The sequence below is a fragment of the Sebastes umbrosus genome, chromosome 5, assembly GCF_015220745.1.
Source record: "Sebastes umbrosus isolate fSebUmb1 chromosome 5, fSebUmb1.pri, whole genome shotgun sequence".
Lineage (NCBI taxonomy): Eukaryota > Metazoa > Chordata > Actinopteri > Perciformes > Sebastidae > Sebastes > Sebastes umbrosus.
Window position 1 is genome coordinate 35,845,805 of NC_051273.1, and position 27,878 is coordinate 35,873,682.

Consider the following 27,878-nt stretch of genomic DNA (forward strand, 5'->3'; position numbering starts at 1 on the left):
AGCGTTGGCTCTCTGATAGCGAGGGGCGCCAGGCACAGGCACTCCTCACTTGGCAGTGTTCCCTCTCAGGACATGGAGCAGGAGAGGCTGGGTCACACTCATCCAGACCCAGCTGTAGTCATTCCATGTGGGTGAACCCCTTCTCAGTATAAAGCCTTGCTCATTAAGGATTATAAGGCATCACAAGCACAATTTAGGCCGATACAAAGTTGTTGTAATTGCTGTAGTGGTAAAAGATATGGGTCAACTCTGACCTTTAGAGTGTAAACTGTTGGATAGAAGTAATGGGCTATGTTTCTCCTTATTACTATCACTGAAGTGTTTTGTGTATATTGTTGAATATTTTTGAAAATCAATAATTGTCCGTACATCAGTATATCACTCTTTACAACCCCTGCTTCATTTCTATGGAGTCTGGAGTGTGCTGACAGAATAATTATTGACTTTTACAAAGTTTAAGGGTAATTTCATTAATGAAATTGACATTTATTTAAATAGCTATTATAAACTGATTCCGTAAAATTTGTCATTATATAATGAAAAATTTGCACTTCCAAATTTAGTGATTTTAAATTTTTCAGATAAACCTGAAGAATTCCACCAGATCTGACTGTTATCAGCTCATTAAATGTGCCATATCATTCGTTATAAGCCTCATAGATGTGGGTTAGTAGGGGTCTGCTACACCTCATTTTTACTTCGGTTGCTGTCGTCTTCTGTTATTCCTTCTTTCGGTGATTGCCCATGTGAATCGTTGATAGAACCTACTAGTGGGTGTAGCAGGCCCCTTCTGATCCACATCTAAGATAACCACTGATAACGCCCATTTACTGACCTGATAACAGTCTGAGTATTCAGTGTTGCTTTATAGGTAACACTTTAACACCATCATTTATAAATGGTAATTTGATTAAATTTAGTTAATAGTTGTTTCACTGATGACAAACAACAAACAGATAATTAATGATGTTTACTAATTATTAGTAATGCTAATAATTTAATTTATATAAGTATATGTTAATGATTAAGATATTATTTGTAAACTTTAAAGAAATTGTTTTTAAAACTTCTACAAACATTACATAGATAGATATTTGTAACACTTTGTTAATGGCTAATAATTGGTTTGTGAACCATCTATAAACATTATTTGGATGGCTATTATAAAGTTGCAACTGATGATTACAAATACCTTGTTAAATGTTTAATAAATACGTCGTAAAGCATCTATAAACATTACTAAGACAGATAGTTAATACCTTCTCAATGGTTAATAATTGGTTTCTGGTCCATCTATCTATGTAATTTAGTTTACTAATGTAATCAGAATTGTTATCGTCTCTTATCAGCTATGATACAATATCTAATTTAGAAACTAATAAATTCATCTTATGGCGGGCAGGTTGTCCATCAATCGGAAGGTCGGTGGTTCGATCCCCGGCTGCTCCGGGTCACATGTCGATGTGTCCTTGAGCAAGACACTTAACCCCAAATTGCTCCCAAAGGCATAGCCATCGGTGTGTGAATGAGTATTTAGATTAGATCCTGATGGGCAAAATTGGCACCTTAGCAGCCTCTGCCATCAGTGTATGAATGTGTGTGTGAATGGGTGAATGATGACATGTAGTGTAAAGAGCTTTGAGTGGTCGGAAGACTAGAAAAGCGCTATATAAATGCAAGTCCATTTACCATTACCATCTTATGCAAACTACTGATAAAATAACGCATTACTAATAATTAGTAAACATTAATTATAATTTCAATGTTTGCAAACAGTAAAATAATTATCAACTAAGTTTAATTAACTATCAATTTATAAATGATGGTTATTATAAAGTGTTATCCACTTCTTAAGCTAAATCAACAGTATCAAAATCAATTACATTATCTAGAATATGCACATTATTGGACAAAGCTGAAAACAGGGTTGCTTTTCTTAGATTTTGAAAAGTTGACATTTTGAAAATACACACAGGACGGTGGCATTTTGCATTTGAAAGATGTGTTAATCGACTCAATTCATAATTAATTCATAATTCCTTTTACATATTCTCTTTTAGTAGAACAAGTAAAATAGATTTTTAAAAGGTTTGAACTTTATATGTTTTGTCATTCTATTTCCTCGTGTCTATCGTACTCTGTCTCACAGTTCATTTTAACATTTCCGGTTTAGTTTTGTGATTGCTTTAATTTGAATATGACTTTCTTTAATTTAAAGATGCATAAGCATTGTGGCACATAATACTAAACAACCCAGAGAGCAACAACAAGAGCCATTATTAGCCACCTGTTATGTGCTGGCGAGTAAAATCTTCACATTTATTAAATTATTAGAATTTAACCCCGTAAGTCTAATTATCATTCTAGTGGCACACTCCAGTCTTTCTTGCGCTTCATAATGAACATGCTTTGGGACTTGAAGATGAAATGTTCCTGACTGAATATGGACGGTTGTATATAAAAAGGAAAAACAAAACAAAAACATAAATATACATGGCTGCATTAATAATTCATTAATAATAAACATCCTTAAAACAGCTTTAATGCCAGTAAAGAATAAATAAAATAATTTAAACAATAAATACTTGTATGTACAGTAAGGCAACATGATGCATAGCATCTAACAGAGAAGTTAGCTACAGTGACAGAGGCCTCAGAAATGATGCTGCTATACTGCACTGTACCATATTCAGCTACTGTATACATACAACCTGAAAGCACAGTAAATATAAACTGAGTATACTTCTTCAGCACAGTATATCTATAATGAAGGGTCAGAGACACTCCACCATTTTAAGAAATATGCTTGTGTAATGTATTATCCATAGTCAGATGAGGAGATTGATAGCAATTTATTCTCTACATACAGTAGGGTGCTTCTCATTTGCATTATTTCACGTCTCCTCCTGAAAATGGATCTGGTCCATTATCACGGAGGTCGTCTCAATTCCATTATTTCTGTTGGGAAGAGCAAGGAGGCTTGAGCGTGGACACAAGAGACCGTCCTTGGCGGAAGTCTTTTATCGGGCAGACACACCCCTTTACTAGAAATCAGTACTCAGCTGCAGCCGATCAGACTGCTCTCATACTACATCGCTGCAGTCTGTGGATCTGTGGTAGCTGTACGTCTGATTAATAAAGGAAGCATAAAACATATTTCATCATACAGATTTCTAAGCCTGTATCATGGATAATCAGAGTCTGTTGTCTCTCAGCAGTAAAAACATTTGAATGAAATACCGGGTTCTATGAGGCTGAAAATCCCTGTGCTCAGGCATAAAGTGTATTTTGATGTGAGACATGTTAACATGTTTCCCTGAAACATAAACGCTACCTGTGTTATTGCATAATGAATTGTCAAACAGAATATCAATAAATGTAGACAAAAAAATAAATCATAAATAATTAAAGTGTTGACAGATCTGTTCACAATATAAATACAGAATACTTCTTTTTAATGAACGTGCAGATGCTTGTCAAGCTGTTTATTTAAAGGGAAACATGCAGAGACACATGTAGTAACTGTGCGTCATTAATATTTGGACATTTCTTCACATTGTCTGTGGAAATCAACCTAATGGGAGGGCGTATAAATAGCACGACATTTTAAGAACATTCCACATGTCATGATAACGCATTTTAGGCTTTTTGGTATATCACTTAACGTCACATCGTTACCGTGAAATGGTCGCGGTTATATTTAGGCAGCAAAACCACTTAGGTTCAGGAAAAATATCATGGTTAAAATAAATATGTAAACAACATAACATAAGTATGGGAAACATGTCACAAACATCACTAACATAACTTCAAAATAACTCAGCAACACTTTGGGACATGAACACCGGTCTCCTGGTTGAAAGTCCTGTGTTTGTTGGACCCATCCACCTCCCACCCACAATAAGCAGTCTTTCTAACTTTTTATTCAACGTCACTAGCTCTGAGCGTAGCATATTCGCGTGGATGCGTTTACAATGCAGTTAGTACAGACTACATGCCGTATAAATGACATGCCAAAAGCAAGAAAGACGTTATTATTGCACGCAACATGACTCACAAATCGGCGTGTTATTCATACGCCATTTGGTGAGATCCCTGAACTGCAAACTCCAAAGCATGCAAAGCTGTTAACACCTGCAGACTGACAGGTGAACCAGCTGTGCCGTCATCACCAGAAACTGATGTCACTCCAGATAGCGGTTCAGAAGAAAGGACGCTTCATTTCACTAAAAACACATTTCTTTGCAACAGTCTCACGGCAATTCATGAAATAGACAATATTTTATCTATTTGATTTGTGTACATAGACACAAATTTACCTTTTTTTTCATAACGCTCAGCACGACTTTCAACAACGTAATTTTAGTACGTTTTCCTACGAATGTCCGGCAACACGTGAGGCACGCGTAAATACCCGCACCAGCCTTTAAAAAAAAAAAAACGACTTAGTTAGGTTTAGGAAAAGTTTGTGGTTTGGGTTATAATAACACCGGAAGTGCTGTAACTTAAGTACGGAAATTACGTTACGAATAAATCAACTTTGACTCGTGGTTTCACTCGGGACACAAACACCGGTCTCCTGGGAGAAAGTCCTGTGGTTTTTGACCCACCCATCCACCCCGACCTCCTACCTATGCAGCGTTCCCGATACTTCCTGGTTCACAATTACGTGAATTACATCTGAATTGACCATTACGTAAAAAATGTACACAAATCAATACCTAAATCGTTGCTGTTCCTCGACACCCGCATCTTTTCCTTGCATCACTTCCTCGTCTCTGCGAGAATAAGATGCATGTGAGGAAAACGAGGAGACATTTGAGACAAATGAGAAGCACCCATCATCTGTGTTCAACTAATGTTAGCACAAACAGTTAGTCTAGCTCTGTAAAATCTGAAACTATTCACCCTCCAGTAAGTCCAAAGATGTCTGTCTAGTGTATATGTTTCATCTTGCTAGCTAGCAAGCTTGCCATAAATACATATAATGTCAAGCTGTCCGTTGCAACAACGACAGTTGGTTTAAATTTGACAACGCGAAAAAGGCTAAAATGCATACCTATGTCGTGGTATTTATACGCCTTCCCATGAGACCGGGTTGAAAATTCAGATATGAATGTCCTCTACCTCATGGTTTGATCAAAGAAAACAGTGTGTTTGTTTAATGCGAGAGATTGGTCACCCTTCACAGGCAAATATAGTAAGCTGATCCAAACTGTTTGTTTGTGATAATTTTGACTGCAAATGCTCTTGAGAGTTTTCTGTTTTGCCTCTAAAGAGTACAACCTCTATTTGCTGTCATAAAAGCAAGAGTTGGTGTAATTGAAAGCAAATGTGAGATTGTGTGCAAGCTCGGCTGAAAGCATTCTGCAGATGATCCTCAATAACAAAAAAAACAACAAAAAAGTTGGAAGTCATTCAGGGAGCTGAATCGTGTGAGGCAGAACCAATTGTAGGAATAAAAAGATGTGGGGGTGCTTTGTTATCCTAGTGTTATCTGTGGAGACATGATTCCACAGTATTCTAATAACAAGCCAAAATAAGATAAATTCATTTGTTTTATGGATGCATGTTTTGATAAGCATTTTAACTGTGTGTGCAGCAAGGACAAACTCGAGCACAAACACCTAAAACTGTGTAATATCGATGTGGCCCACCACTGCAGAAACCTGGTAAGCATCACAACTGACAATGTTGGTGGGTGGGAAGCCAGTGAGGGATGAAATCCTGTTTTTTGCACTCAAAATGGACTTATGTATTATATTATATTTTGGCTTGCTATTACAAGACACAGTACTATATGTTAATTTGTTGCACTAAAAATGTTATTATTACAATTTTATTAACCATTAATCATACCTTTATTGTAGTTTACTTATCATAACACAGCCCTGTCTCCTAAAAATTACATTCCGGAAACGTATTTCGTCGTAGAATACGTTTGTTTTTGACGTATCACAAATCACACGTTTGTAATGATAGTCCGCATAGGGAGGAGGGGTGGATGGGTCAAACAAACACAAGACTTTCACCCAGAAGACCGCTGTTCGTGTCCAGTGTGAAACCAAAAGTCAACGTTACCGTCCGTAGCTTAATAATGTAACAAACATAGTCATTTGAAGCCAAACCATGATTTTTTTTTTTTTTTGTAGTTTTGTTGTTTTGTTGTTTTGTTTTGCTTCAATTTTGTAGTAATTTTAAGCTAAATCATGATGTTCTTTTACTAAACCTAACCACGTAGTGTTCTTGCATTTTTTGTTTTGTTTTGTTTTTTGATTCACAGGGTTAACCACCTGTTTAAAACGGTTTAAAACTTCAACAGTAATCCGGGAGAAAATTGTTTCCCTCAAAATGTAATTGAGAATGCAGTTTAGTCGTATGGGAACGTAATTTTGTAGGAGACAGGGTTGCAAAACAATGATCTCTCCCTAACCTTAGCCATACCGTGGTTACCATGCGTACATATTGTATTTAACATTTTTTTTTTTTAAATGGTGACATTGTACATTAAAATATTTTCTGGGGTTTAACTAAATCAAATTTATAGCAATAACTGGTATAGCAGGCTTTTTAATCCAATTTAAAACAATACAGAATGTATAACATATTATCTTATTTACAGCCATTATCAATTTATGTTACATTGCACTTGTGTGAAGTTATGTTAGTGGTGATAAATGTCACAGTCTAAATGGCTTCTTTGCAAACCTGTTTCTGCAACTAATCTGTAGTCGTTCGATTAGATGAAACCATATTGCATGTAATTTGCTCCATAACGGTGATACACAAGCACTACAAATACTGATTCTCCACTTATTTTGTGTAAACTACAGGTCTGGTTGTGAGTGGTATCATGTCACACCTGATCTGAAAATAGGCCACGTGGTGAAAAGCTGTCACTCTGAGTGATGGTTGGCTCATGACTATATTTGTGATGGCACCCTACAATAGACTGTTGACAGAGATGTAAACAGGCTGTGCTTAAACAAGTACTCCAGAGCTACTGTGGCATTTACAATTAGCATACCGGTAGGCTGGCTAGAGGACACTATGTAATGATCTGAGCTGCTTTGCTGAATTTAGAAAGCCACTGGGGTCATGTAAAGCATTATGAATGTCACCCACTAAAATAAACAAAGTAAAATACTTACGTATGTATTACTAAATTTAAAATGTGTGTGTGTGTGCGAGAGACTGTTTAGGAGACTGAAAGACTACAGTAGCTTTCATAATGAGTTTTCCTTGACCAGATATTGTTATTGAGCTGCCCTGGAAGGAAAGGTAGAGTTGTATCACATGGTGAAAGCAAATTTTGGTCTTATGAAGACCATTGTATTTACAAAACAAAACAGAAAAACTTCTAGAAATTTGTAAGTTCTTATTAGTCTTCACATCATAATATTTGGTTTTTAAAGTGGTTAAACTGAGTTTTTGGTTGATTTGAAGCTGTTTATGTCATGCTGTCTTAACTTCGTCGGCTTTGCAATTGATTTACAAATATCCAGAAATCACATTTGGCTCCATCATGGAGGTTTACTGGATAACTGGCTTTTGAGTATAATTGGCTATAAAACCAAAGATGTATACGTACAGTAGATACCGCATAGGCCGCTTCAGCCCGTTGCAACGAAACGTCAGCGTCGCCGCCATATTGGGGAGGTCAGGACTGGCCTGTAAACACATACAAGTAAACAGGGGAGCTGCCGCTTTTCTGGATAAAAAGCTCTACAACGTTCACATTTGTCAACTGAGTCATTTTTATATTCAAGTGTTTATAATCTATGAGGAGTAGAAAAATAAAGTTTTGTCTCCAGTTACTTAAAACCTCGATACCAGGCTGTAATCACTGCTAGACGCTCAAAATAGTGTGTATCAGTGTTAGCTTAGCTTAATGTTACATGAACTGAATTACTTAAGTGGTGGAAAATAATTCAACGCATATCATAAGTTATATTATTTCTTAAACACAATAATATGTTAGACACAAAGATCTATAAGCTAACATTAGCTTCGGTCGAGGATTAGCTAAGAATTACAAATGCTAGCTAGCTCTTATCTGATGACCTACGGAAACAAATGTTTTGTAAAGATGTAACTGAAACTGTAATGTTGATGATTTGAAAAATTCTTAAAGGAAGATGTGTTATGAGAGTAAGACTTTTTATCAACAAACAGACCGGTGAGCCATGAACCAGAAGCAATAACGTAACATTACTGAACCGTTTCTCACCAAACGTTTTTTTGGGGGAGGGAATCTAACCTACAGTACTCCACATAGATTATAAAATCTTGAATATAAAAATGACTCATTGAAATCGGTTGAGAAATGTAAACGTCATAGTGCTTTTTATTCAGAAAAATAGCAGCTCCCCCGTTCACTCGTACAGTATATGTTTACAGGCCAGTCCTGACCTCCCCAATATGGCGGCGACGTTGACGTACGAAAGGAAAGGCTAATGCAGCATCTACGTATATATATCTATATATAAAACAACCACGTAAGAAAAAGAGAAATATTTCAACAATGCTGTAGTGTGGATGTAATGTTCAAACTAAAAGTGAATGGTCTGATAAGGTTGACTTGTTTTTTTTAGATACAGTTACTTTGACCTGAGTTTTTGGCTTTATTAGCCCACTAACTAGTCAGGCCAACGGAACAAAATGCCAATATTAAAATGTCTTACCATGCTTATGTGCAGACTTTTGAAGTTGATGAATCGCATTTCAAACCATAAGTTAAACAACCAACCCTTTTCAAGTTAAAATGTATTTTAATATTAATTTAATTTAATTTAATATAATGGAAACCTTTTAAAGTTGCCATTTTATTTCAGGCTGGGCTGTCATTGGGTTGTTGCATTGCGTCAATGTAACACAAAAAAGACAAGAAAAAGTTTTTCCTCCAGCCACAAGCAGCAGTTCAAATAAAAGGGACTTAGTTTTGCCAAAATATGCTGCATGAAAAGCATGATTTCAATTGAAAAGTAATTCAATATTGTTGATACTGAATTCTGCATATATGAAGGGTAATGTTTTGAAATCTGTGGGCATAAAGTATTACCATTGCTTTGATAATTAATAAAGTTGAATTAATAATAACAAAGTAATTTGTTTGATCAAGTTCATATTTTGTTGCATTGAATGCTAAAGTTGCTGAATTGATGCTATTGGATGGTGCACTCCATGTTTACCCTAATGAACAGTAAATGGTCATAAACAATCTGAATTGGTGCCTGGCTTTCATTTTACCAGTTATATTTTGATTTTGGATTGAGATAAGCGGATAGCTTTTGCAGGATAATGAATAACAATGTTTCCTATCTGTTAATTAATTGGCATAAATTAATCATTTGTGAACATAAATTAAGAAACATGTTACCTTTCATACCTGCTGGAGCATGTTTCAGCCACAAATGTCTGCATGCAGTTAGCCTCTTGCTACTTGAGGACCGGCTAACATATAAGCTAGATAGCTGATAAGGTACTATAATTTCTGCCTGACAGAAAACAGATTACTGGTGAAATCAACAGCTCCCAGTCAAAAAGAACACAGAAGTTATCAAGTAAGTAACCATCGGCCTACTGAACTCTGGTGAGATAGCCAAGCAGCACACTTAGAAATGTGATCGGCTACTCAGAGCATCTTTTGCCAAAGAGCTGAAGACCTCTAACATGGCTGCCGAAAGCCTTCAATAGGCTGACTGAAGGACACAAAATATAGTCCATTATGGACTGGAACAGTACTGATAGTTTCCTCCTCTGTGCTTATTGCTGGTGGCATTTAAACAAACCTTCCACTCCCCCAGGCTGGTGGCAACCATCCAGGTAGCCTGCTGGTGCCATATGGTTCTGAAGGTATCTGAACCTCCATTAACAACAGCCAAGCTATTAGCGGAGGGAAGGCCATGGCCACTGCGCTGAGGATCCTAGTCCAGGTCCACGCCTCAGACCACATGGACCAGGCCTTGCGGCATCCTGCTCTTTCACGCAGGAGCTTGTGTTTGTGTAATGCAGATAGACACTCTTCTTTGCAATCAGCCCACACAGCTGCAGTTGGCTGCCGAGAGCCACTTAATTGTCTGCCAGGTAGTCTGGGTGTCCATGAAGGACACGGTCTCATAACGGGTTGGCCGACAGCAGGGGTGACTGCTGATCTTCTTGCCGGAGATGCTCCCGTTGTCCATCACAGCCTTTAGGGCCAGGTCATAGTTCCTGCGGGAGCTGTGGCATGTCCCAACACAGTACTTAAAGAGGATTATTTCATCCGAGTCGTAGCCGAGACCGAGATCCCGCACCCGCATCTCCTTCCTCTCCAAGTGGCAGTCGTGAGTGCTCTTGGTCTTCTTGCGGTTCCTCCTTGTCGTTCTGGGCGAGTTTGGGTCACGAGGGGAGCGCCGCCATCTGCCCTGCTGGATTTCCTCTTCCTGCATCAGTGACCACTCCTCTACAAGAGAAGGAAAACACAGGAGTCATTCTCTAAAGGGGGGACATTCCATGTCCATTGATGATAATGATATTTTTTCTAACTATGTTCTTCAAAAATATCATATTTTACAGATTAAGAAAGCATGTTATAAGATCGCATTTCCTTTAGCATGAAATTGTCATGATGTTCCTAAATTGACAGTATTTGCAATGTCCATTTTTAGCCTCTGAATAATGATTTTAAACCATTAAAGTTAGCCTTATCTCTGTTAGTTCTTTAAAAAGTCTAAATACTAAATTGAGTTTGACATTTAAATTATATAAATATCTCAGTTTATTAATGTCCACCAAAGTTCTGTCAATTATGTTATTAACAGAATATCCCCCTGCAACTAAAAAATGGTTTGTCCTAAAAACCATGTGACCAGCATCACAGGATATCATTTCTCGCAATGTTGGCCATTTTGAATACATTCTGCTGACTCTCATTTTATTCTCATTAATTAACTGTCAACTATGTTGGGTACATTGTTATGGTTTACAATTCTTAAATGATTTTAATTTAAATATATGTTGAAATTTAAAATTTTACCCTACATTTTTGTAGCAAATCCTTATTCAAATACCATTTAAGAGTGCATCGATGGTCCAGTGCTGGTCATGTATAATGTTTTGTTCTTTTTCCCTGATAATGGACCTCGAGGCTAAATAATTATAGATTACGTAAATGAATGTAAAATTTATGAATGTTGGGAAAATTTGAATGAAAGGCAGTTAAAAGTGAATATGCGTTGAACATAGCTTAACAAAAATATGATGTTGTATAAAGTATGTATATGATAAATATGATGTACTGGATTTCGGAACCCCTGAAGACTATCTGGTGCCATTGGCATCAGCTAATGGGGATCCTTTTTAAATAAATAAATAAACCTGATAAAGAAATTGACATGTTGTTAGCCATGCTAGGCCTACCATTGAAATTATGGGCATTTGTCAACCAAGCTACCCAGAGTAGGGTCAACTCATGAGTGACACAGTGACGTGACCCTATTGGGATCAATGGGAAAATATCCATTTCCTTAAAATATCAAAAAAGTAGTTAATGTTTAAGCTTTACAATAGTGGATATATTACACTAAAGGCATATTTGAATTTTAAACACTGATCTTTTGAGGAAGCACATTACCTTTTTACTTATTTGTTCATGGAACGTAGGCCTACCCTTAATTATAGAATGAACCACAGACGAGACACCTGGGTTGTCAGATATTTGGTTCCCAACTTGCAAATGTGGGAAAGTTCTGTGGTAGTAAAAATACATTGTAGCAGACAGTGCAGATTTTGGCCGCCAAAAGTTAGTAAGTAAGTTTTTATGTGAATTTAAGAGCAGTATCATTACTCTATTATGATGCAATTCCCGTTGAAACAGGCTGTTAAATAGCAAGAGATCAATCTTAAATCTAGGGTCGGTAATCTTAAGAAACTGATAAGAGTACGCTAGATATTAAAAATGATCCAACCAAAAAAAAAACAGCCCAGTGTTGCCAACTCTTTTCCAGTGAAAGTAGCTAGCAGCACTAGTTCCAAAAGTCCCCAAATCTGGAGAGAAAGTTGCCAAGTCAGCAGCAATGACAGTCCGTCCCTTCTTAAAGCCACTCCCCCCAAATTATCATATCAACAACGAACATGGCTATTGTTAGTATTCAGCTGTCAAGCTAGCAGCTGGTGGAAGACTCTGGCGACTCCCTTCATTCAGGTCGAATGAAATGGTTGGACGGGCTTATTACAGTCCTGCGACAGCCACAGACACCAGATTCTTTCTTTTTTTTTTGGTCAGAGCATTTGATTTATTGATTGCTGTTGAGATGTAATGAGAATTTCAACAAATATAACAGAAGATTACCAACCCTATAGCTTTAAGTGTTCACCAACCAAATGGTTATCAATCATGAAGTGATAGGCAGCTTGATTTAATAGAGCAGGCAGTAAGGCAGTTTTGTCCAAAACATTTGCATGCTTTTCAGGAAGTAACACTTTTCCGGAAAGTTCATATACTCATTTCATGGGATATTTAAGGATACAGTTTTTTACCAAGACTACATGGCGCTGACCCACGTTTATAAAGCAGAAATATGTTTTGGCCCCTTTGGGGCCGCAGAACGAGCTGTAAACATATATATTGACACCGTATGAAGTTGATATGCCAAACGTGTTGGCAAACAGTTGCCTTTTTACAAAACAAAGCATTCATGTGAAGTCGGATCCTGTCCACATTATGGATGAAAGTCCAATATTCACTGTGCTTTTAGCTTTGCTTTGGTTTCCACCAACTCCTGAGAAACACATCTGTCTCTTCACCAGCGAGTCTTTAACTGTGTCTGTCTGCTGTAGTGTACAGTGGGTTTATCAGAGCTCTGAAAGCAGTGAGAGTGAACCATGTGGAAAGGTGCAAAAAACCTCCGGAGTTGGTCAGTGACGCATTCTGACTACATTAAACACAAGTCAAAGTCACTCTTTTTGATAATGTGATATTTTGTAGATGGAGTTTGGTGAAAATGTTAGAAGGATTACAAGTAATTAGTAATGTACATGGCTAGAAGGTAGAGGCATTTATTGTTTATATCGCTTTGCTACAGCTATACAGTCTTTCATCTAACTGAACATCACAGTACTATGATATCAATATAAAATCACAGGAAATATCTAGTACCAAATTCATTTTTTCATGGGAAGAGGGGAACTCACTCAAGTCCAGGGTATCAAAAGTTCACAAAGACATCTTGTATCACTTTTATTCACTTAGCCATATGTTAAAGAGCTCTGATTCGACCTCTACTCTACTCACAAGTGCCTGCTGTATGTAAACATATTTGGCATGTCAACTGTACTCTGGGTAGTTAATCTCCCTCATCTGACAGTCCGCTGGTCCAACTACATGATTGAAGGCTGTATCAGAGGAAGACGAAGAGGAGGAAGCTGAGTTTTTATTTCTGCATGAGAGAAACAACCATCACAGACACTGACTGGAGCTTTAAGGATCAGTGACAGTATTTAAAACAAAATAGTTTCTAACTGGCTAAGTAAGGAGAAACTCAAAATGAGGTTTGTGTCTATAGAAATAGAATAGCATTAAAATGGACATTCCCATTCAAATCAACGTAGCAGGATGGTCAGAGCAGCCATTTTTATGTGTACTTTTGTCATTGCGACTGTTGCAGCGGGCTAACTTCTCTATAAACTAAACTGACTTATGTCAAGTTGCAGACTCATTGAGGTTTTGCAGTAACCACTAAAACGACTAGTAGCCTAACCTACAAAGCATAGATTGAGAGCCAGAGTTAACGAGTACAATTTAATAACTTAATGCTTCATGCACACACTCTTGTCAAAGCACATTGCTATCACCAGATGAGTGACAGCTTTGTTTGGCTTATTTTCTCTAACCAGTGTGGCATTAAAGCATGGTGGGAATAGCAAGCTAGCTAGCTAACTAGCAGACAGCTGGCTAATTAGCTTGCTAATTCCACCATGCTTTAATGCTATACTGGTTACGTCCACAGAAAACGTTTCAATGTCTGTTCTACTTCTATTCAATTTTCTATGGTTTGTCAGTCCTAACTTTGTGACTCCTAAATTTTAAAGGGACAGTATCTAGGATATGGCGGCATCTAGTGGTGTGGTTGCAGATTGCAACCAACTGAGTGCCCCGGCTCACAAAACCGCAGTTTCACAAGCGCGTCGGAGAACTACGGTGGTCTTCAGGTAACATAAAAACGGGAAAGGCTCTCTCTAGAGCCAGAGTTTGGTTTGTCTATTCTGGGCTACTGTAGAAACATGGCGGAGCAACATGGCGGACTCGGTGAAGAGAACCCGCTCCCTATGTAGATATGAAGGGCTCATTCTAAGCTAACGGAAATTTATTATTATTTTCAGGTGATTATACACTAATGAAAACATACTTATGAATATTATATTCTATTTCTGCTAATAGATGCCTTCAAATAGATTTTGAAGGCATATTATTATAGTGGGTGAGTTTATAAGAGTCAAATAGGCTCTCCAACGAAATGAACCAATCCGATCACACCAGAGATGACAGATTGCACTCTCTACTACTGCGACTCATGAACTTGGAACATCTCAGATGTCTGTGAGAACTATTCCTCGAACCAAAAATACTCTCTTCAGATCCACATTTGTTTCTATCTACCTAATTAATTTTTTAAATATTGATTTAATCAAATATGTTACTTTTAATTTGATTTATTATTTGTGATTTGATTTCATTTATTTTTTATTTTTAAGTTGAATTTTTAAAAGTGATGAATTCACTTAATTTGCTAAAAAGAAATTCCAATAGAATTTTCTGTTTAATTTAAAATTTTGATATAACTTAAATTAAGTTCAATTTTAATTTGATATAATGTTCAATTTAATCTAATTTTAAATTTAAAGTAATTTAATTAAATACAATTTTCTAATCTAATCTAATTTAATCTAGTTCCTTTTCACACTCCTGTGTACTGATGAATATTGTATTTTCCATTCCCTGGCACAGACTGGTCATGATGTCACCCCTAGTAACAGGGTAAAACGCCATCCTTCCTCTCAGCTAAGGAGTTCTCAGTATCTCTGTAAAAGTTGCTTTATGCAGCTTGATTAGCTCCAAAGACTAAAATGTTTGTTAGGAATTTTTAGCACCATTCAGGGAGACTCCTGCAGGTAAGATAAGACACTTTGGCCCCAGATGTCTGCTCTGGCCTTTAGAGACTGAAAGGTGAAACACTTCTCACACTTAGTAGTAGTTTATGCGCTGGATTAGAACAGAGTTTTATGAGCTAGCAGAGGAGAGCATGTGTGATTAAATTAAAAGCAGACATGGGCGTTGAAACTGGGAGTGAAATTCCTCCGGTTGTCAGCTGGTGCAAACTGTACTGTCACTATGCAGGGTCATTACCAGTAGGGGAGTGGAGCTGCTGGCTGAACTCCAACAGGAGCTGGAGTTGTTTTCTCAGTTGCCAGGAACATTTCAATCAAACTCACCCACTCCGCTGGGCAGACCTGGCCCAGGTGTTTCACTCATTTCTACTTCCTGAACTGGGGATGGCTTTGCCTTGCACTTTCTCTAAATACCTCCATGCAGTATTGTCCTAAGGGAAAGGCTATTACCATCGTAGAATGCTCATTTACAGCAGCGTAAGTGCTTGTCAGTCTTGTCAGTTCATGCCTTGATGTTTACCAAAAGAAAACTTGTAATCACGAGGGGGAAAAAAAGAACAGAAAAATGCATAAAAATATTCCCCAGGCGAAGAGCACATGACTTTTCAGTCAAAAGCTGCTCAGGTACATATTCAGCCATGTCAAAACATGCCACATGGGTTTGCATTATTTCATGTAATTATACAACTATTCCATGTTACAATTGAATTGGGCAATGTTCAGGCAATCATGTACTAAACATTATTATTGTTTTTAGTGAGAGTGCAGTCACGGGACAATCTTAGTGTCTTAGCTCCAGTGTGTCAGTGTAATATTTTCCATTCCATCGCTTTCATATATATAGCTTCAGAAGGAGGAACACAACTTAGATTTGCCCAACAGCACCACAAGAATAAAGTCAGTATCACCAGTGACTGACATGAAGTATCTGCTCCAAACACTACAATAATTGTACAGTAACCCTTCCTGTGCCTCTTTTCTTTCTGCTCATAGGCTTGGTGGAGAAGGCATGTCCCATCAGATACGGGAGGAAAACTAGAATTAGTGACTCACAGTTGTATTACTCAACCAGTCAAGTTGCAGTTTACATCCATGTTTGTCCAAAATGTCATCACTGCATCATCATATCCTGTTAGACATTTGTGTGAAATTGTCATAATTAGCATAGGAATTCTTGAGTTATGGTCAAAAATGTGTTGAGGTCACAGTGACCACCAAAATTTAATCGGTTCATCCTCGAGTCCAAGTGGACGTTTGTGCCAAATTTGAAGAAATCCCCTCCAGGCGTTCCTGAGATATCACGTTCACGAGGATGGAACAGACGTCAGGTCACAGTGACCTTGACCTTTGACCACTGAAATCGAATCAGTACATCCTTGACTCCAGGTGGACGTTTTTTTTGCCAAATTTGAAGAAATCCGCGTTCCTGAGATATCTAGTTCCAGATAATGGACCGGGCGGACGGACAACCCGAGAACATAATGCCTCTGCGCCAGTGCCGGCCGTGGCCGGAAGCATTAGGTATTCTATTTTTCCGTCCGAAAGCAACGCTCCTCAATAACGGTAAACATGGTGAAAAACAACATGACTTACAGATCTTCCTGTACTTTTTTTTTTTTTTTTTTTACAGAATTTTAGAAACTATATTTTGATTGTCTCATCCAGGAGTGAATATCCTTTTTTTTTACATCCTTGTAGTAGGCATTATTATTAAAGACAGGGTGGGCGATCTTGAGAAACTAGCATGAGTACACTAGATTTTTAAAAATGATCCAACCAATCATATTCTGCGACCGGAAGTTGTGTAAGAGTGCATATGAGGCATACATCCATGGTATGAGGACGGTGCTGCTGTGTAATTGAAGGTGATGGACATGGATCAATATGTAGTTTTTAGAAACAATAAAAGAGTGTGTCTCAGGGAAGAAGACATAACTGCAGAAAAACTAACTTTGATAAAGTGTGAAAGATATTGACAGATTCAAACTTCCTGGATCAATAACTCATAACCGAAACGTTGTTAAAACACCGACGACGGCTCTTTCTAACCGTAGTAAGGTAGACGACGAGCTACATCCTCATTTTAATCACAATGAGCCGTCCTCCGAGCTGGACACATAACATTGGTCTCTATCTGCAGCCGGCTGTGAGACGAGTGGTAAGGGACCGTCTACAAAGTGCAACGCCGAAAAGAGATGCTATAAAAATATTCAATAACTTCAGTCATATGCAGTGTAGTACCGTCAAAATCACTTCACACATAAATGGCCTCTTCCTGATGATACTACAACACTTAGTTTGGAAAAATATCTTTTTGCATTATATTGGTTAATTTTTATCGGGAAAAATCTATGAATATTTTTATAGCATCTCTTTTCGGCTTCGCTTTTTTTTTCTGTCGTACACATCACCGTCCTCATACCATGGATGTTTGCCTCATACGCGCTCTTACACAACTTCTGGTCGCAGAATATGAAGAAATGGGCGTTTTTCTGTTTCTGTCTTCTAGTGATTTTATTTTTTGTTTTTAGAAATAGAAAATGAAAATCAACCCGTTTTTTAGTTTAGATCATCCCTTTTTGACCCTGATAAAGAAAAACGCCTTGTATTTCATTTTAATTTTTGTATTTTAAAATGAAAATCAAATAACCACAAATTTTTTGTATTTTAATATCCTTTTGTGAAAGGGAAATTGAATGACCAAAAGATACACTGACCCCAACTCTTTTCTGATGAAGATAGCTAGCAGCACTAGCTCCAAAAGTCCCTAAAAACTATAGAGGAAGTCGCCAAGTCGGCAACACTGACAGTCCGTCCCTTCAGGCCTCCCTCCAAAGCCACGCCCCCAAAATGATCATTATGAATGGAAAATACATGGCTATTGTAAGACTCAAAGCTGTCAAGCTCGCAGTGATGAGCAACGAGTGCACTGGCAGAGTGCACGCAGGTAGGTAGGGAGAGAGGCAGGTAGGGAGACAGGTAGGTAGGGAGACAGGCAGGTAGCCAATCTAATCATTACATTCGGGCCGAATGAAATGATTAGATGGGCTTATTACAGTCCTGCGACAGCCACAGATACCAGATTTTTTTTTTTTCGTCAGAGCATTTGATTTATTGATTGGTGTTGGGATGTAATGAAAATGTCAACTAATATAACAAAAAAATGTTTCTAGAATTTTACCAACCCTGCCTTTAATTCTGGTCCATTATTACTTTGTACTTATTTTTGCCATTCAAACCCATTTCGGGGAAAGTAATGTAAAAGTAATTATTTTCTTTTTATAATAAATAATAGTAAAGACAAAGATAATTAATGATTAAAACAGCCAGATCAGACTGATGATGAAGTTTACACCTTTAAACTGGTTCAATAATAACTTAGTCAACGGGTCTCGGATGTGTCAGGGGATGGCTTACTTCAAACCTTCTTTTATTTCAGTTTTTTATTCATTATAGATATTATTAGTTAGGTATTATTTATCATAAAAGAGACTGAGTTCTGGTTTGGCTACTTACCAAACTGACTGGTAAAATAAACAGACATACAGTCCACAGTCAGGACTACGATGCATGACAGAAACCTGCACATTGGATTGATTATTTCTACCCTGTCGTACCAAGGGGCCCCTGCTCAGTTGACCAAGGCCACGCTCTGTGTTGAAAACTACCAAGCAAATTTCCAGAGGCTAGTCATGGAGAAGTGACACGCTGCCATTTTATGGCCTCCATCTCAGATTTATGAAGCTTTGTTCTCAGCATCTTAGCTGCTCAAAAAATGAGTAATGTTACAGTGAAGGATGGAAATGAAGAGTTCCCTTCCCAAGGTTCTAAAGGCCAAGCAGTGTATGCCTGCAGGCAGCCCGGGTAACATGGCCCCTACGCAGAAATAGAAGACAAGATTTTATGTGCTCCCACTGGGCATATCTTATAAAGTTTCCCAACAGACTAAATAATACTACATTTTTCTAAGTATTGCTGTAAGGGATAGTTTATATATCTCAAATTCTATAATCATTTCACAAAAAAGACACATACAGTATTTGTTAGGTCATTAAGGTAGACAGTATCAGTCTTTTGTTCAATTCCCAAACAACAAATGCTCAGGTCTAGCTGCTGTAACAATGATGGCTCCTGTCTGTCAGCAGTAAAGGCAGAACTACTGTGACATTGTTATAGAGCAAAACTTCCCGGGTGGAATTTGGGGTGATGGTCAACAAAGCCTGTAACTTTGACATGGTGGACCACCTTTACATTCCTGTGCCCTACCAACATTCATCCTTGGTTTATTTTAACCACAAAGATTTCCTAACCTTCACACAACCGTACCGTAAGTTTGTGACCCAGCAGCCATGTTGAGATCAGTTGAGGAAATACCAAGCACCGCCCACCAGCCAGAACACACTTTCTCATATTACAGCTAAACCGTGCACTACAAGATGATTCTGAGAACATCTGAGGAGAGAAATAGGCATTACAGTAACAGAATATTGATTCATATTTGATCAGCGCTGCCTAGTTTGACCGTTTGGTCGGAGTTCGCGTGTGATTGACAGCTGCCGCCGTTGAATGAACAGCCAATAGGAACGCTCTCTCTCTGAAATGACCTGTGATTGGTCAAAGTCTCCCGTCACGGGCTTGATGTTCTAAAGGCTGAAAACAGAGCCATGAGGAGGAGCAGAAGTCTAGTTTTCTATCAGAACACTTGAATTACAATATGCTGAAAGGTTATTATGGAATTTTTCAGTCCTTGACTGTCAGATTAATTTAATGAAATGTTAAATTTATTGTACTGTACCAAAGTAAAGCTGAATGATTGGCAGATAAAGATGTTGTGTGAGGACATGCAGTGACTCATATTAATTCCCTAAAGACTTACATTAATGATTTACATTGTGCACACCAGCTTTTTGTCTCCAAATGAGAGGTGATATTTAGGATATCTATGCTAATAATAACCTCAATATTAGCCTAAATATTAGGATATTTAACATTATTGGATTATAGTTTAATTTGATATATTTCTATATTCATTGTACTGACTCCAACGAGGCATCTAACCTCAAGATACAGATATGTGAACCAACTGAAAATCATAATGACTCACTGATGGAAGCGGAAAAGGAAACCAGCCTGTTTTGTGGACAATTTGCAGAGTGGGTGAGTGACCACAGGGGAAGGATGGTTCATTTCATAATAAAAGCCTAGCTAGAGTTTGGCTCTTTCCATCTCTAATAAAACGACTGACGTGTATAAGGTTTGCCCTCTTCAACACTGATGGGATGTTTTCCATCCATGAGCTGTCTTTACAGTATATGTATAGTCCAGTTTGAACTACCAGCATTTAAGTGTAATCATAAAAAGAAGTAAAAGAACAACAACAAATAGATTGTATCCATGCAATGAGGAAATTAAATACTTACCTAGGGCTTTATGCCAGGGTGTGTGGACCCTGCTGTCCTGTTCCAGATTCTCAGCAGGAGACACGGAGGGCTGGCTGAGGACACGCTCGAGGTCTGACTGAGCCTCTTTATTGTCCTCCTCAGAAAACACATCTTCCACTAGTGTCAGCAGCGATGCCACCACCCACAGCATCACCTGATAATATCAAGGAACACGGTGTTACTTTGGTCAGCAGGCTGGTTGGTTGATAAGGGGTTGATGACTTCATCATAAAATCATCCAGCAGGAGAGAGTTTACGATCACAAAGACACATGCAGTCAGGGTTACACATTCTTCTGTTGGATAGGAGCTCAGTTCAACTGGGCAGGTGTTCCTCTGCTGCAGCACCACTGACCTGTGGGGTTTCTCAGGGCTCCATTTTGGACCCTATCCTTTTTTCTTTGTATATGCTGCCCTTGGGGTCCATTTTTAGGAAATATAATATTCCTTTTCATTGTTTTGCGGATGACATCCAATACATTTAATTGAATTGAATAGAGGCAGTAGGAATACTAGCAGTAACAGCAGTAGTAGTAATAACAGTAACAGTAACAGTAACAGTAGTAGTAGTAGTAGTAGTAGTAGTAGTATTAGAAGCAGCAGCAGCAGTAGTAGTATTAGTAGCAGCAACAGCAGCAGTAGTAGTATTAGTAGCAGCAGCAGCAGCAGTAGTAGTAATCGTAGTAGTAGTAGTAGTAGTAGTAGTAGTAGTATTAGTAGTAGTAGTAGTAGCAGCAGCAGCAGTAGTAGTAGTAATCGTAGTAGTAGTAGTATTAATAGTAGTAGTAGAAGTAGTAGCAGAAGGAGCAGTAGTAGTAGTAGTAGCAACAGCAGCAGCAGTAGTAGCAGTAGTAGTAGTAATCGTAGTAGTAGTAGTATTAGTATTACTAGTAGTATTAGTAGTAGCAGAAGGAGCAGCAGTAGTAGCAACAGTAGTAGTAGTAGTAGTAGTAGTATTAGTAGTAGCAGCAGCAGCAGCAGCAGTAGCAGCAGCAGTAGTAGTAGTATTAGTAGTAGCAGCAGCAGTAGTAGCAGCAGCAGTAGTAGTAATAGTAGTAGTAGTAGTAGCAGTAGTAGTAGTAGCAGCAGCAGTAGTAGCAGCAGCACTAGTAGTAGTAGTAGTATTAGTAGTAGCAGCAGCAGTAGTAGCAGCAGTAGTAGTAGTAGTAGTAGTAGTAGTAGTAGCAGTAGCAGTAGTAGCAGCAGTAGTAGTAGCAGTAGTAGTAGCAGTAGCAGTAGTAGTAGTAGTAGTAGTAGTAGCAGTAGCAGTAGTAGCAGTAGTAGTAGTAGCAGTAGCAGTAGTAACAGTAGCAGAATGCTGAATCAGCATTCCCACAATAAGACTGAGATCCTTATGTTTGGACACTCTGACCTACTAGACGACTCTGACCTATTAGACGACTCGGGGGGCATTCTTGGCTCTTTGGCCTCTCAGAAACAGACTAGTGTTAAAAATCTCAGCGTTACTTTGAAAGCAGCTTCAATTTTGAAAAACAAATTAGCTCCGTTTTAAAAACCAGCATTTTCCAGCTCAGGCTTTTGGCTGAGGTAAAGGCCAATCTGTCTCCAGGGATCTGGAGAGAGTTACCCATAATGCCTTTATTACCTCTCAGTTAGATTACTGTAATTCTTTGTGTGTGGGTTTACAACAGTCGTCTCCTCACCGGCTGCAGTTAGTACAGAATCCAGCTGCTCGCCTTCTGACTGGAAAAAAAAACTGTGATCAGATATCACCGGTTCTGTAACAGTTCACCTCTTCATATTAAAACTGCTCAGACCGTAGAATCGTTTAAGTCGCTGCTGAAGACTCACCTCTTCTCGCTGGCGTTTGATTAAGTTAATTTTCTGTTGTGCTACTACACTTCTACTGATGTCATGTGCACATTATGGTCATTGTTTTTGCTCTGTTCATATTGCTGTTTGCTTTGCATTAATTTTTATTATGTACACGTTCAGCACTTTGGTCAACTGCGTTTTCTTTTAAACACGCTATACAAATAAAGTTTGACTTGACTTGACTTGACTTGACCTCACTGGAGCACCCAAAAGCACGAATCCATCGCCGCATACATGGTATATATATATATATATATATATATATAACAGTGAAGAAAAGGTAGCAATACCACAGTGTAGAAATCCTCTGTAACACGTAAAAGTGTTTCATTCAAACGTACAAAAGTATTACCACCCAAATATACTTGGTACCAAGTACCAAAACTAATAGTACTCATTATGCCGGATGGCCTATTTCAGAAAAATCTAAATGATATTATTGTGTTAAAATCATTGATGCATTTAATGTTTACAGTATAACAGTATGTATACACCAGGGGCGGCTGGTGTCTCAAAAATTTGTGGAGGACAGGAGGAAAACCAACCCACGGTGTCATGTTATTTTATTAAGTTATTTCTTGTATTTTTTCTGTATGAGCTCAGTGCTGCTTGATATACTGTATGTGGTCTCATGTTCTTCATTGTATCATATGGTGGGGTTACATGGGATTTAGATTTAAAAAAAAACTTTTGACACTTATTTTTTTGACAATCTAGCTAGGAAAGCCATCCATCCTCTGAATGCTCTAGGTCTCTAGTCTGATCCATCCATCCTCTGAATGCTCTAGGTCTCTAGTCTGATCCATCCATCCTCTGAATGCTCTAGGTCTCTAGTTTGATCCATCCATCCTCTGAATGCTCTAGGTCTCTAGTCTGATCCATCCATCCTCTGAATGCTCTAGGTCTCTAGTCTGATCCATCCATCCTCTGAATGCTCTAGGTCTCTAGTTTGATCCATCCATCCTCTGAATGCTCTAGGTCTCTAGTCTGATCCATCCATCCTCTGAATGCTCTAGGTCTCTAGTCTGATCCATCCATCCTCTGAATGCTCTAGGTCTCTAGTTTGATCCATCCATCCTCTGAATGCTCTAGGTCTCTAGTTTGATCCATCCATCCTCTGAATGCTCTACGTCTCTAGTCTGATCCATCCATCCTCTGAATGCTCTAGGTCTCTAGTCTGATCCATCCATCCTCTGAATGCGCTAGGTCTCTAGTTTGATCCATCCATCCTCTGAATGCTCTAGGTCTCTAGTTTGATCCATCCATCCTCTGAATGTTCTACGTCTCTAGTCTGATCCATCCATCCTCTGAATGCTCTAGGTCTCTAGTCTGATCCATCCATCCTCTGAATGCTCTAGGTCTCTAGTTTGATCCATCCATCCTCTGAATGCTCTACGTCTCTAGTCTGATCCATCCATCCTCTGAATGCTCTAGGTCTCTAGTCTGATCCATCCATCCTCTGAATGCTCTAGGTCTCTAGTTTCATCCATCCATCCTCTGAATGCTCTAGGTCTCTAGTTTGATCCATCCATCCTCTGAATGCTCTAGGTCTTTAGTCTGATCCATCCATCCTCTGAATGCTCTAGGTCTCTAGTTTGATCCATCCATCCTCTGAATGCTCTAGGTCTCTAGTTTGATCCATCCATCCTCTGAATGCTCTAGGTCTCTAGTCTGATCCATCCATCCTCTGAATGCTCTAGGTCTCTAGTTTCATCCATCCATCCTCTGAATGCTCTAGGTCTCTAGTTTGATCCATCCATCCTCTGAATGCTCTAGGTCTTTAGTCTGATCCATCCATCCTCTGAATGCTCTAGGTCTCTAGTTTGATCCATCCATCCTCTGAATGCTCTAGGTCTCTAGTTTGATCCATCCATCCTCTGAATGCTCTAGGTCTCTAGTTTGTGGCCCGAACGTTTCATGAGGCTGTGATTATCCTAGAGATCACCACAGGTCATTTTATACAGTGAGGTCAAATTAAAAAAAAAAATGGTCTCACTTCAATGAAATGTCTTCTATAGGGACTAACATCATCACACATGAATACAGTTGGGTTCATTGGGCCAATCTATGGAATCCAAGACTGTTTAGGGACCCCAGTTTGCAGAAATATTCAGATATACCATTTATACTGCATTCAAAAAAACTGCATGTTTTTTATTTGAATTATTTAGCCCCCTTCACAACAAGCTAGAATGACATGGTTGGTACCAATAGATTCCTTAAGTTTTCTAGTTTAATATGATACCAGTATCTTCATCTTCTTCTACCTTTAAAACCAAGACTGCTGCAACCTCTGAAAGACCAAATAGTGTGATAGCCGGATTTTTAAAACGTTAGCAGGGTGCAGTTTACATTCACCGTTTCTCACCACAGTCACAGATTGTCATGTCTTATTTGATTGGTTGTCAGTCACAAGAGTGCAGGTCTTGCATAATAAAAGCAGCCTGCCAGAGGACAGATGCCAATAGAGATGAATGAAAAGAGCGACTTCTTGTTGAGACCTCGATGGACAATGAATGATAACCCTCATCTCTGAAGATTTTTGGTATAGTTTATGTCTGCCATTTATTTGTTCACCTAAATGAGCTGAAACTTACATTAAGCTCTGTGCACAACTGTTCACATGAGAAGAGGACCAGAGTGGACCTGACCGAGGAGGCCTGACCACGGGGTGGAGTGTGTGACACCACAGAGGACGGGTGGATCGAGGACGGAAAGCTGGCCAAGCTTTCAGTTTCAGGTAAGGTCTGCATCCCTGCAGGCAGGTGTGTTGTGGCCTGTTAGCAGCTGGTAGAGCCATGAGGCTCAGTTTTAATGAAATAAAACAGTAATACCTGAGCAGTGGCAGCATCACTGAGGCCTAACTAAAGTGTTCAATGCACTTCCTTCCTTTTTTTGTGATTAGTATTTTATTGATTTTTTACTTGTCACATTTTGGGCGACAAATCAAACTCCTCTATGCAAAACAATATTAATATAAAAATAATAATTAATAAATAAATGACATAAATGAATATATTTAACAATAATATCTACAATATCCTAGAATACAAATAAAATGCAAAAAATAAATAAATAAAAGAGACAAATCAAATATATATTCCTACATTCATCTGCACCATGGTCTAATCTAATTACAAGCATCCAATCAATTATCAGACACATAAAGATTGTGTGTGTGTGTGTGTGTGTGTGTGTGTGCTGTGTATACAAGTATTGTGTGATGGTGTGTGCTTTACTTCAAGGTCCACATGAGCAATGTATTCCAAGTAGTCTCCCCACTTTGCCACATATTTCTCAGTCCTGTCCTTTGAGCTGAATCTGTTCGTATGATGCCACTTCTGCCAAAAGAATGCATTTCCTTCCTAATAAAACCTTTTCACAGCAGTTTTGGAAAAATGTGTAACCTATATTGTATGTATTTATGTCCATATGTGCTTGCTAGAAGTCTTCATCCTTGCTTTTATTGGCCTATTACTACATTTCTTGGCACATTAACTATTCACCGACCAGTGAAATGGCCTGAAACCACCAACAGGACTGTACTTTTTAGCGTGCATTAGATACTAACAAACAACTACTACAAACAAGTTGGCTCACTCTTAAAACCTTTACTGCATAGTGCTACTAGAAGTCAAATCCTCTTTGTGCCAGTCCATTTGGTAAATAGGGAGATATTTCACTAGATAGCTGAAAGCTTCAACCTGCTGGCTACCAGCTAGATGAAAACTCTTAAACTCCTGCGCAATCACCGAAAGCATTTGGATTCATCCAACCTCTAAACCTAACTCCATGGCAATTCATTCAATAGTCAAGATATCAGTGTGGACCACAGTGGTGACAGACTGATGACCAACGCTGCCATCCCTGGAACCATGCTGCCAGGACTTTATTTAGTATTTGCTTTTCATTTAGTGATATACGGTGTTACAATCATTGTGGAAACTGAAAGCTGATCCATCCTGTACCATGAGCTCTTTGACATGGAGATTGTGTCTGCGTTCTCTGTGTCTGGCTTTTAGCCTATAGAGGCCCCGTCCTCCTCGGTCTTGTGGGATACCTGCAGCCAACACCTGCACCTCTTTAATTACTTAATTGACACGTGACACCTTCCCATTGTGCAGGTAAGGTTAATATTTTAACATCACTTATGAAATGAGTTTCTCTGCAGTGTCTGGCAGGAACATAAGGCCCAGATCAGATGGGCAATGTAGTGGAAACTGGCTGATGGTGAAACGTATATCCCAACAGTCTGCCAGACAAATCCTACTGGCCTACTCTTCTTTCTGATTCTCATACATTCTTTCATTCATGAGCACGAAGCTGAAAACCTCAGTATGCATCAAGCGAACAGCTTGTCAGATTGTCTTACAGTGTCTGAAACTTCCTTCCTGACAACGCAATCATAGGGTGGCTGCTGGGGGGCAAAGTAGTGATGGGAACAACATGAGTACTAACATGGGTAGAACATTTAGAAATTTTAGCATCATATGTAGCCTATTGCTGCTCCGTGGCTACCCGGCTGCATTTCCCGCTTGGCATTTGTAAGTTTATGGTGTTGGTTGTGTGGATGTCGTTGTTTTTTTATCATCTTCGCGGGTTTCGCTTTATGGTGCGTGATTGGACTGTTTGCGGTGATCTAAATACTTTACCCAAGGACACAACCATGCCTATGTTGCTGGCGCCGTAGCGCCAGCATTCATACGAATCCGTACTGTTGTTATGCACATTACACAGCTCCTGATTACTCAAACCATTATAGACTCAAACCGTTATAGACTCGATAGCGAACTGCATCAGATCAAATTCAAAGAGAGACTACACAGATGTAGCGGAAATGGGAATGTAAGGGCGCCATTCTTCCCCGACCGAAGAGGCTGAAAAAACAAACTCCCTCTGCCTACCACCCAGAGGCCTGTACTACGAAGAGAGTTCAACATACCCAGGCTATCTTCTCGTTATCTGGCTTCACTAACCCTAACAAACGAGATCCCGCTTGGCGGTCCTACGAAGCTGGTTATCAACTCGGTAAGTCAACCCAGGGTTTCTCAGTCTGGCTACGAGCGCGTTCACATGAACGGGCCAGTGTCTGCAGCATCTGACCAATCACAGACATGGACCTGTCTACTGTCAGCAGACAGGCAGGCAGAGCGGCACATTTTACACAGGAAGAGTAAACTATATTAGACAAATACGAAGAAGTTAGACATTTAATCAGACTAAAAATAACACAGTTGAAGCTGCCAAATGAAGGAAGGACAGCTGGTGAAAGAAAAAACTCCCGATGTGTGAATGTGTAAATTAACAGACTTATTAACACTCAACACTCAAAAGTCAGATATAGTCGTCGAGCTATAAATAGCTTTTAGTAGCGTAATGGATTAATAGACTACATTTCATTATGCTCATTTTGGAAAATATGTGTATGACTATTTCAACCTTCTTTCAGCTGCGT

At 38.8% G+C, this 27,878-nt stretch overlaps 1 protein-coding gene across 1 annotated transcript in view; it reads right to left on the bottom strand.

Moving 5' to 3' along the window:
• Positions 1–6,174: 6,174 nt before the first annotated feature.
• The window catches only part of LOC119488074 (neurturin), a 48,393-nt gene continuing 26,689 nt past the window's right edge, over positions 6,175–27,878 (bottom strand). The window contains exons 3-4 of the mRNA XM_037769287.1: positions 20,568–20,742; positions 6,175–10,444 (exon numbers count right to left, since the gene is read on the bottom strand). Of these exons, the coding sequence (XP_037625215.1) occupies positions 10,035–10,444; positions 20,568–20,742 (585 nt within the window). The 3' untranslated portion in view covers positions 6,175–10,034. The remainder of the gene's footprint in view (positions 10,445–20,567; positions 20,743–27,878) is intronic.